Here is an 11,983-nt window from a genome sequence, read left to right as displayed (position 1 = left end):
CCCTCCTTCGAAACTGCTCCGTCGAGCGTCTTCCGTTTCGCGCTGCCGGCTTGACGTCTTCTTCCGTGTGAATTAGAAATTGAGACGTTTTACTTGCGTGTTCTTAACGTTTTTGCAATATGTAGGCTACATTAGTCGAATCTAGTTATCCAATTACAATTTTTCGTACGGGCGTGCGGTACAAATCTAAAGTTTCAATATAATTGAATACAATTGATAATTTATTCATTTAGTTATTCCAATATAGTGGGTATTCCTTTAGCCTATTTGGAATTGTATGTTGGCCTCTTGCTACGTTTTCAAGTAGTATCTCAATTTCTAGAGTATTTTCTTGGTACGGAATTTCTCTTTAAATCGCGCAATGTTTGGACGCGTTCCCAATCTACGTACCCGACTTTGGAACGAAGCTGGCTGATTTTGGAGGGAGTAGCTTCCGAGTTGTACGTGCTTGGGCTGCGAGGCTAAACTGTAGTAAGATCCCTCTTTCATGTTTTGCTGATCGATCAATCTGAAAGGGGACTAAAAGGGGGCGGCAAAACTGCAACGTTATTTTTCTATATTTCTTGTTTCCTTCTAAGCTCCCTTTTATGCTTGCATTTGCCTCAAGAAAAAAAAGCAGCATTTTTGCTCAGGCTTGCAGATTATTCCATCCTAATGGTACCTAAAACGGATAGATCTTCAACGGCGTTAAAAAAAAAAAAAAGGAGAGGCGGGAATCATTTCTTAGCACACAGCTTCTAAAATATAATTTCAAAGCTCGTGCTTGTGTCCTTTCACTCCCCGTCCCCCGGACTGCCTCGCTTGGTTTCAGAAACAAGGTATCCATCGCGCCTGCGCAGTGGACGCCTTCGAAGACTTGGTACAAGAGTCCAAAGTTTTTTGTAGTGCTGATGTCAGCCCTCCCGCTGCTTTGCGAGTCAGCTTCAGCGGCGGCCAATGTCAGCTTCCGGCATGTTGGGGGCTAAAATGGGAAGAAACAGCCGCACTATATATCATCTGTGGAAAGGCCTATGTTCGCCGCTGGATATCGGCGTCGGCTCCTTTCTCGGTCCCCGGGCCTTCCCTCAACTCTTGCGACTTCCCTCCTGTTCTGGCAGTTTCCGGGGACTGCAGCAGGGAAACTGCCCCCATCCAGGTAGCCGATTTTTAACATTCTCCGTTCAGTCAAGGCATTGCCGAAGATTGTGATACGTTATCATAAGAAGCTGTATACCGCAGCAGAGAAGAGCTTTAGAGAAAGCGTTCAGGAGAAACCCCATTTCGGAACCTTTCATTTGCAACAGAATATAATAAGTTGGAGCAATTCGTAAAAATAAAGCATAGCTGTGTGGTCGCTAGGGTCGGAAACGACTTGATGGCCCATAATTAATCAAAATCAAACGAGATCATAACACTTGCAAATTTGGGGGAAGTTTAGTAAATCTTATCTTGGAAATGCAAATCTTTGGAAACCAAAATTTCCAAAGTGTGTGTCAGGGCTAGTCCTCTGTCAGCGAAAGATAGGATTTCTAGAAAAAAAAGTCAGGGTTCTCTTTGCTTATTTTGTAGGTTATCACCTCTGAAATGTGTGTTGAGTATAACTGGATATATTGAATAGAAAGTAATGCTTACAGTTGCTATCTAAAAATAACCTGCTTTAACTGGAGAATTATTTCCAATTAAATTACAGTGTTTTTACAAATTACATTAAATAGTGTATAGAATGGCTTAAATATTCATTGCAAGAAAATAATTAAATAATTACATTATTAACATAGGTTTATACCTAGTTAAGTCACAGCAGATAGCTAATCTTTATTGATCTAAAAAAGTGAAGGAAATAATTGGCTACACAGTATTTGGCTGGAAGACGGTTAATGAGATCCTAATGTTGGTATAGTAATCTGAGAAGTTGAAAAAAAAAATCTGAAAAGAAGGCCACAAACCACTTTTGTAAGATGTGTCCATGAATTTACGTGATTTTGAAGTCATCAGGAGCTGATTTTGGCTTGTGGGAATCTTTATAGCACTGCACTTTGTAATAGAGATTGACATTTTCAACATAACTTGTTTATTAATTTTATTATTTTATTAATTTTTATTCCCACTTTTCCTCTAGGAATTTAAGCAGATTACCTATAGGTCTCTATTTTATCTCTCTCCTGAACAACTGAGGCTGGGGCTTCTCTTGGAGACAGGCAGAGAATGCTTGATAATGGATTTAAGTGATTACCAATGCTGCAATTAAACCGATCCATTTTTCATTAATCAGAAATTTGCCTTATTGAGTCAGAAAACTGGTTTACCTAAACCAGTATTCCAGCAGAATCAGAAACCTGGAACCAGGTAAGAAAGAAAAATGGGCTACCAGGCCTTCATGTGCCAGTAGCGGGGGTGAGTGGGGTTGCGTGCGCATGTGCGTGGGCACGTGCGCGCGTGACCCGCTCCGCCCCCCCTCTCCTGGCACGCGATGGCAAAAAGGTTAGCCATCACTGTCCTAGAATGTGAAGTCAAACGGGCATTTGGAAATCTGAGCAACAACAAAGCTAGTGGAGGTGACAGTATTCCAGCTGAACTATTCAAAATCTTAAAAGACGATACAGTAAAAGTGCTACACTCAATTTGCCAGCAATTTTGGAAAACTCAACAGTGACCACAGGATTGGAAAAGGTCAGTTTACATTCCAATTCCAAAGGCAAAGAATGTTCAAACTATCGCACCATCGCACTCATTTCACATGCTAGTAATGTTATGCTTAAAATCCTACAAGCTAGGCTCCAGCAGTATGTGGATCAAGAACTACCAGAAGTACAGGCAGGATTTGAAGAGGCAAAGGAACTAGAGATCAAATTGCCAACATATGCTGGATCATGGAGAAAGCTAGGGAGTTCCAGAAAAACATCTACTTCTGCTTCATTGACTATGCTATAGGAGTCTGGGGAGAGCGAAAATGGCTTCCCCCACCCCCAGAGGTCGTCCAGAGGTCAAAAAGGGCATGAAGGTGGGACTGGAAGTTGTCTAATGGGCGTTTTCGGCCTCCGGAGGACATCCGGGGTGGTGGTGGGGAAGGCTATTTTCGCCTTCCCCACACTCCTAGAGAGGCCCTGGAGGCTGGGGACAGCAAAAAACAGGCCTTCAGGTCCCACTGGAAATTGTCAAACAGGTCGTTTTCAGTCTCCAGAGGATCTCCGGGGGTGGGTGGGTGCGCAGGCCGTTTTCGTCCTTCCCAGACTCCTAGAGAGGCCCTAGAGCCAGGTGAGAGAGAAAAATGGGCCTACTGTGCCATCATGTGCCAGGAGCAGGGGGGTCACATGCGTGGAGGCGGAGTGCATAGAATTATGAGTGTGGGCACGTACACACATGACCCCCCCCTTCCTGGCACGCAGTGGCAAAAAGGTTAGCCATCACTTCTGTATACTGTCGCCCTGCCTATTTAACTTAATGTGCAGAGCACATCATGAGAAAGGTGGGGCTAGATGAATCAAAAGTTGGAATTAAGATTGCTGGGAGAAATATCAACAGTCTCAGATATGCAGATGATACCACTTTAATGGCAGAAAGTGAAGAGGAACTAAAGAGCCTCTTGATGCTGGTAAAGAAGGAGAGTGCAAAAGTTGGCTTGAAACTCAATATTAAGAAAACTAAGCTCATGGCATCCGGCCCTCTCAATTCCTGGCAAATAGATGGGGAAGAAATGGAGGTAGTGACAGATTTTATTTTCCTGGGCTCCAAGATCACCGCAGATGGGGACTGCAGCCAAGAAACTGGTTGCTCCTGGGGAGCAAAGCTATGGCAAATCTAGACAGCATAGTAAAAAGCAGAGACATCACCCTGCCAACAATAGTGCGTATAGTCAAGGCTATGGTTTTCCCAGTTGCAATATATGGCTGTGAAAGTTGGACCATAAGAAAGGCTGAGCGCCAAAGAATTGAGTCACTGAAGCAATAGGCATGATCTTAAATGGACTCCAGAGGACTCTTAGAACTATTTCTTAAAGCAGTGAATAACAATAGAGAGAAAAATCCTAGACCCGAAAGAAAGTAAGTAAGGGGAGAAAAGCTAAAGATCTTTTAAAACATAGAAAATTGGACTTTTAACTGGGTAGGCGTTGTTCTGGAAATGCATTATAAAACGCTGGAACTATCTACTTGAATAGCTGACTTTGCTCCCATAAATTGAATTAAATTTGGACTAATCAGTTTGTTAGACTCAAAACAACGCTGAAACCATCTACTGGTGAATGGAAAATATATCATACCTCTACAAGCCTGCAAATTTTAGGTAAGAGAAATAAACAGATTAATAATCCTGAGATGTAAAGAACTATTATCATTGAACTTTCTGAGGAGCAACATTGGACGTGAATATATTGTTTTTGGACTGTTGACTAAGAGTGGGACTTAACAAAATAAGACAAGATGCTCCTTCAGGGGGAAATGAGTGAGATTTCAAAAGAAATGGCATTGCTGTTTCAAAGCATTAAGGATATTATGACAAAGAATCACAGAGTGATGAAGAACCTAGTGCAAGGCATAAATGGGAAAATAGAAAATATCCTACAACTGATAATGAATGAAGGTCAAAGAGTCCAGGAAAGAGAGGAGACAACAGAAATAATAGAGGAAAAGATAGAACAGAGAAATCAGCAAATAAAGCAAGAAGATGAGAAGGAGAAGATGATAAAGATAATAATGACGAAATAAACCAAGGGAAAAGTATTTTAAGAGATTTAAAAATGGAATCGGATAAACTGGAAGATACTTTGAAAGGGAGATAGGGGTTTAGGTGGATACTGTGGAGACCTAGCAGCTTACCAGGATAGAGATGGGAGAAATATTCAGACTGAATGGTGAAGAAGGCAGATCTTGGCAGATGTTGATAGAGACAAAGCTCCAAGAGACGAGGTTGGGAGTCAAGCTAAAAAACTAATAATTGAAGTATTAAAACAGGCAAGAGATGATGGATAGAAAGGAAATATTTTTTCCCTAATATAATTATGGCCTGATTAAAAACTAGAATAGAGATAGAAATAAGAATGTACACTTTTAGATAAAGCAATAGTTAAATGAAAGATTGGAGGTTGAAAGATGATATTATTATATATGCTTAAATAATATGACGAATGGTATTAGAATGGTATATTGAAACACTGAACAACCAAATAATGAAGAACTATGTCTTAATATAAACATGTGTATTAACACTAGGATTAGTAATGGTGGCCTGACTAGAAGCCAGAATAGAGGTAGAAATAAGAAAAGGAGAATATTAGCATATTTAATGTTTATATAATAGAACATAAGCAATAACTAGATGGAAAGATTAGAGGCTGAAAGATGGTATTTGTATGCTTAAATCATATCATTGGCATTAAAATGGAACATTGAAATATTGAATGACGACTTTAAAACAAACATGTATATTAATACTAGGATTACATAAATTTGATTAATGTAACAAACATTAATATTATTATCGCTAGTTGTATCAAAATGAATTATACCCAGAGGCCACACTGTTCATGTATGGATATTGATATATATTTAATAATAAAAATCCAATCAAACTTAAAAAAAAATTGCTAGAGGTTTTCCCTGCTTCTGGTCTTTGCAGAAATTTGCTCTTCATGATGTATGTTTAGAAGTTGCAAATTATGCTAATTAAAGTGAACTTTCCCTCCCCTGAAAAATGACATCAGCCTGATAATTAACTGATTATAATAGCATTTTTCTGTTCATTACCAGGTGCTGATACAGTGAAGCCACTTGATGGTGTGAGAATTCTTGATCTAACAAGGTTTGTACTGCTTTGGATGTAGTTCAGAGAATTATTAAATCGCCTCATGCAAAGTCTTTAACAAAAATGTTAAAATTTTAAGGGGAGGGACAATAAGATTGTAATTACTGTATTTTTCGGAGTATAAGACGCACCTTTCCCCCCCTAAAAAGGGGTGAAAATTTAGGTGCGTTTTATACACCGAATGTAGCCCCGCCCACCCACTGGTCCCCATCCTTTGGTCTCTGCCTCGCAGCAGTTACCTCCTTGCAAGCAAACAACAAGAAAAAACAGCTTTCAGCTTCAGCACAGGCTAATTAGCACAAGTTGATTGGATCGGCCTCCCGACTTTCAGCTGATTTGCTCTTAGCTGTTTTGCGCAGGGCTCTGCTGCTTGCTGCAAAGAGGTAAATTGCTAGAGCAGATTTTTTTTTCTTTGTGCTAATCAAGCTGTGCTGAAAACGAAAATGAAAGTAAAGCAGGTTGTTTGCCGTTTGCTGGAATGAGGCAAAATTGCTGGGAAGCAGAGGCAGAGGGAGATTACTTTTTCTTCTTTTTCTCACCAAAAAAGGTAGGTGCGTCTTATACTCCTGTGTGTTTTATACTCTGAAAAGTACGGTATTTGGTGAAAGAAGTTAGGAAATAATGTATTTCGATAGTTTCTCCCCCTTCCTTTCTTTGTATTTTTTTTCTTGCTCTTTTTCTTACTTTCCCTCCCTCCCTCCCTCCCTCCGTCCTTTATTTTTTGATTTGTCTTTTATTTATGAGAAAATTCTTAATAAATTTTTAAAAATGTTAATATTTTTGTTATTTGCTGGATTGCCTAGGTTAGTTTGAATGGATGTGTTCCATTCTCTTAAATGTTGCCATTTGATGAGACCTCAGAGATGTACCTTGGTGGCTGCTGCAGGCCTTTGGAACAGCCTTCCACCTGTGCTCCCAGGGATCTCTAATGTGGAGGGCCCTGGGGACCTGGCACTTTCCCAAATATTGAGCTAGAATGTGAGAGGATGCTTGGTCTAGTGCCTGGGGGAAGAGCTCTCTTCTTTTTAGCCATGTTTTATGGATTGTTGTGAGCTGCCTAGAATAATTATATGAGACAGATGGCCCTAGGCCAGTGATGGCTAACCTTTTTGCCATCACGTGCCAAAAGCTGGGGGAGTGCGGGATAGTCGCGCACATGCATGCCCACACCCATAATTCTATGTGTCCTGCTGCCCCACGCATGCATGCATGACCCCCCCATGCTCCCCCTGCTTTTGGCATGTGATGGCCTGGTGGGCCCGGTAGGCCCGTTTTATGCCCTCCCCAGGCTCCAGAGGCTTTCTAGGAGCCTGGGGAGGGCAAAAACAGCCTTCCCCACCTCCCTGGAGGCCAGAAACAGCCCGTTTGCCGACTTCCGTTGGGCCCAGAAAGCCCAAAAATGAGCTGGCCAGCGCACGCATGTGTTCTGGAGCTGAGCTAGGGCAACGCTCAGGTGCCCACCAATATGGCTTCACATGCCACCTGTGGCATGCGTGCCATAGGTTTGCCATCACGGCCCTAGGCTATGAATCCTATAAAATAAATAAATGTATGCATACATACATCAATTTCATTATGAAATGTTGCAGAGTACTTGCAGGACCTTTTGCCACTATGAACCTCGGGGATCTTGGAGCTGAAGTAATCAAAGTGGAAAAACCAGGTAAAAATTATTTTTTTAAAAATATGAAAGATACTTATGGAATGACATTTTTTTACAAGTTCTAGACTACTTTAATTTTTCATGAGAAGCATATTAAATATAACTAATGTAGGAGTAGCAGGGAATAGTGAAAAGAAAATTATGATAGTAATATGGTATGAAAATATGAATAGAGATTTTTCATCCTGTCTCAAAATTGGAAAACATGGGATTATACAGTGGTCACAGTTCCACAAAAACTTAAATACATCTAAGACATTTTATCTCAAGGCTTTAAATATACAAAACATTAATATATAAAATAAAACCAAATAGAGAAATGAAACTTCTCTTTCTTTAAATTCTTGAAACATGTAACATTTTAATAGAATACTAAAGCATTTTTATTTTGCTTTGTTAATTCAAGACATCTTAAAATATCTGCTTTAAATAGAATTTTAAATATCAATAATATTTTAAAAATTGAACTATCATTATTAACTTCTCTATCATGTTTTTCATCTGGAGTGACCAGTGAAAATAAATATGATCTATTGATTGGAATCCCTGGTAAAGTGCTACAAATGACCCAATTGTTTCTCAACATGATGTCAGTTATTGTGAGGTTATGAAAAGCAATGAGAAGGTTGTGGACAATATGTGCTCATTCTCTTGTTATTGATTATCATGAATTAACATCTTTTAAATTAGGATGTTCAAAAGAGTTGACAGTAATTGGCATCTAGTAACAACTGGAAAGCCATATATTGCTCATCATGGTGAAGATGAAATGAAATATATCCTTATTTACAAATCTGATAGGTGACTGCTGTTTGTGGAAATGATTATAAACTTCCCCTTGATTCTAACTGCTAAATTCTGCATGCGTTGTCCTGCATTTCAAAAAATGGCTGAATAATAGTAACATCTACTTTATTTTTCTCTAAAATAGATTAGAAATATATGTACTCTCAATATGTTACTAGTTTTTTTGCTCCATAAGGTGCTCCAGACCATAAAACGCACCTAGTTTTTGCGGAGGAAAACAAGAAAACAAAAAATCTGCCTCTGCCTCCCAGCCCCAGCATGTGGCTCATCAGAGCTCTGCTCCATTGCGCCCACCACCAGTCAGCTGAGCGACAGCTGGATCCTGGCCTCCTGCAGCCCTGCCAATCAGTGGGCTGGCCAACCAGAAACAGGGCTATTGCTGCCTTCTCTGTATCTGCTGCCTCTGCTGGGGAACGCTGGAGCCTTTGCTAACGTTCCCTGGCTATTGCCGCCGATCACCGCCGCCGATCGCTGCCACCAGTCACTGCTGCCGGTTGCTGCTGCCACTGCCACTCACCACTGCTGCTTACTACTGCTGCTACTGCTGCCTATCACCTATTGGATCAGCCTCCCGAAATGCTGCTGATCAGCTGTTCCAGGCAGCGGGGATCGCCGCCACCTATTGCCACTGCTGCCGTCCGCTGTGTGAGCAGCACCGAATGGCAGAAAAAGATGGCGGTGATAGGGTGGCAACAGGTGGCGGCGATAGGCGGTGGCGGTAATAGGCCCGGTCTGTGATGCAATATTTGCTCCATAAGACCCACAGACATTTCCACCGACTTTTGGAGGACAAAAAAGTGCATCTTCTAGAGCAAAAAATGATAAATGTGCACGTGTTGTTTATCAGAATTCTAGATGTTGAAGTAATTGCTATAAGCATTTATATCACACATATCTGTTATTGCAGAAGATTCTTTGCATACGTCTGTGTGTCTGTCTCTATCTCAAGGGTGTCAAACTTGATTTTATTGTGGGCTGCATCAGCATTGTGGCTGTCCTCGGGGTGGGGGTGAGGTGTATGGCTTGGGTAATCATGGCCAAGTGGGTGTGGCCTGAGGGGCATGGATAGCTTGACATCAGTCATGTGGGCTGGGCGGTGTTGGGGAGGAAATCCAGGATTCTCCGATGAGTGGGGTGGTGGTTGCTGAGAGGCTTGTCCCATAGGAGGTGGGGGTGGGGGTGGGGTGCTGCTGCCACAAGTGAACAAGGGGTGGAGTGGCTGGAGCCGGAAAACATCAGCCATCACTTGCTCAGCGCCCTTTGTGCATGGTACACTCTGCAACTCTGGAGCCTGCTCCACCAAGCTCACTGTCCCAGCAGCATGCGTGACAGGGGCATCAGCAGCAGATGGAGGCTGGGTGGAGACACATGATGTGGATCGCTGGATGCACTTACTCCGTCTTACTCCGTCCCACTGTCTGTTTTTGCTTGTGAGTGGAGAGCAGGTCGCTGCTGGTCATCTTCTCATCAGCCCCTCATGGGTCTTGCCCTTGGCCTGCGCATGGAGCATCTTCCCCTCGCACAGCCAATGCATCTCAGCTTCACCGTGGTCTGCCACTGCTGCCGTTTGGTAGACCCGCTGCTGTCGCCTCTCAGCAGATCTGCCCAGCCTGAAGGAGATGAAGTGGCCAGGTAGAAAGGCTGTGAGCGGGGAAAAGGCAGACACCGTGAGCGGGGAAAGCTGAGTCCTCATCAGTGCTATGGCAGTCCAGGCCTAGCAGAGATGGAGGCACCTGATCCTTGCTGGGCCTGGGCAGCCATAATGCTGATGGGGACCCAGTCTCCCTGTTTGCGGTGGCTGCCGTTTCCCTGTTGGGCCTGAGCATGCTGTACCACCTATACTCAAGCTTTCTAGCTGACCTCTTCGCCTCCATTGTGCTTGGTGGGCCTGGTGTTCTTGGCAGTGATGGCAGCGGCCTAATGGACCTGCACAAGCTGCTGGCAGCCTCAGTAGTGGCAGTGGCCCACAGTCGTGTCGAGGTGTGTCGGTTGCGCAATGGGAACGCGCTCCACGGGCGGCCAAGGGCAAGACTCACAAGGAGGCTGAGGAGATGACCAACAGCAACCTGCTCTCCAACCATAAGCAAAAACAGATGGGATGGAGTAGGCAGGCCAATGGTGTCTGGCAGCCGCCGCCCCACCCCCTGCTGTACCTTGTCTCGGCCTGCAGTGGATGCGCGCACAGTCCCGGCCCATACCATGCCAGCAGGCACACAGGAGGAGATGGGCGCATACGCGCACAGGCCCGGCTACTCCATCACAGCATGCGAGCATGCGCCTGCCAGGAAGCTGGGATGAAGCGATGCAGGCCTGCCCCTTACTGTTTCCAGTACGGCCGCACAGGCCAGATCTGACCACATCGCCTTGAGTTTGACACCCCTGATCGATTTATCGATCTATCTATCTATCTATCTATCTATCTATCTATCTATCTATCTATCTATCATCATGTTGTCTGTATGTTTGCTTTTCTGTATATAAATGTGTTTCTGTGCAATACATCATTTTCCAGGTACAAATCTAAAGATTCAATATGTACCTATTAGAATTTACCACTTTAGAAACAGAAATGATTTCTTATTTTTAGAACTTCATTTTTACTAGAAAACAGCATATCAAAGAAGGCTTTAATCAAGTCTGATCTTGTTTTGCACAGTAGAACTTTGTTTGGGTCATTTTGAAGTATAATCTTGAGGACTTGAATCATAAAATGGAGTGAATGCAGAAATATTTTCTTACATAGTTACATGCTTTTCTAAAGAGTTATAATACTTTTGTATTATAGTAGTAATATCTTGATCTATATTGCGTCAATTTAATTGGATTGAATTTTATGCAGCCATAGTTTTTAGTACTAAAACTTTTGAAAATAATACTTTTATACGCTATTAAAGGATTTGAAGGCCATAATTTAAACTGGAATTTGGGATAGCAATGTGATTTCTAATCACATAAGTATATAGGATGTTGCTAGAAATGTGCTAATTTTAGCCATTCTTACTTTTAGGATCGGGGGATGATACTCGATCCTGGGGGCCACCATTTGTTGGAACTGAAAGTGTCTATTTTCTCAGTGTAAATAGAAATAAAAAGGTAATAAAAAGTCTTCCTTATAATGCTAAACTTTTTAAAGCATTCAATTCACTGTTTTTACTTAGGCAGTTCCTGCTGCATATGCATATACACAGCATTGTTTAAAGGTGAAACAGCTATTATATGTGATTGACTCTTTCTTTCATTAATGTTCTAAGTGGATTTTTTTTCAATAATGTACTGAGTCAATAACTAAATAGAAAGTTGTTTTTATATTACTAAGAGAATTACATATTTTCTTTTTACTAGAGTATAGCTGTTAATATGAAGAAGGCCAAGGGAGCAAAGATAATTAAAGAGGTGAGTTTAAACTGAAAAATAAATATTTGTTTATCAAGGGAAAGTGCTCATGTTGTAAAATATGCAATAGATATTTGAGGGAGAGGTTGTCATTTAATGACAGGTTTTGCTAATAAGTAATCATTCAATCTGTGTCATTTCCAAGGTCTAAAGTATTGAAGTGTTTCTACCAATCACTCTAGATTTCCTAAACTAGATAGATTAATGGTTTTCTAAATTTAAGCCATTTCCCTGTATTTCTATCAGGGATGGATAATACATACTTTCTGGCATTCAGAAATAAGTTCCACTGAGTTGAATTGGGTTTATTCCCAAGTAAGAATTGTAATAGCATTATTGTTT

General features: G+C 41.7%; 1 protein-coding gene across 28 annotated transcripts in view; it reads left to right on the top strand.

Annotated features, from left to right (window-relative positions):
- The first annotated feature begins 158 nt into the window (after positions 1-158).
- SUGCT (succinyl-CoA:glutarate-CoA transferase) overlaps positions 159-11,983 on the top strand; it is a 529,555-nt gene continuing 517,730 nt past the window's right edge. For all 28 annotated transcript variants that reach the window (XR_015733898.1, XR_015733900.1, XR_015733901.1 and 25 more), the window contains exons 1-5: positions 159-1,135; positions 5,724-5,775; positions 7,368-7,441; positions 11,256-11,341; positions 11,591-11,641. Coding sequence is in view for 21 of the 28 variants with exons in the window: in XM_034415734.2 (XP_034271625.1) it covers positions 937-1,135; positions 5,724-5,775; positions 7,368-7,441; positions 11,256-11,341; positions 11,591-11,641 (462 nt within the window). In the remaining 7 variants the exon portion in view is untranslated. The remainder of the gene's footprint in view (positions 1,136-5,723; positions 5,776-7,367; positions 7,442-11,255; positions 11,342-11,590; positions 11,642-11,983) is intronic.

The sequence above is a fragment of the Pantherophis guttatus genome, chromosome 4, assembly GCF_059756535.1.
Source record: "Pantherophis guttatus breed Tessera chromosome 4, ASM5975653v1, whole genome shotgun sequence".
NCBI lineage: Eukaryota > Metazoa > Chordata > Lepidosauria > Squamata > Colubridae > Pantherophis > Pantherophis guttatus.
The sequence above is the reverse complement of the archived record's forward strand: the minus strand, read 5'-3'. Positions and strand labels throughout refer to the sequence as shown.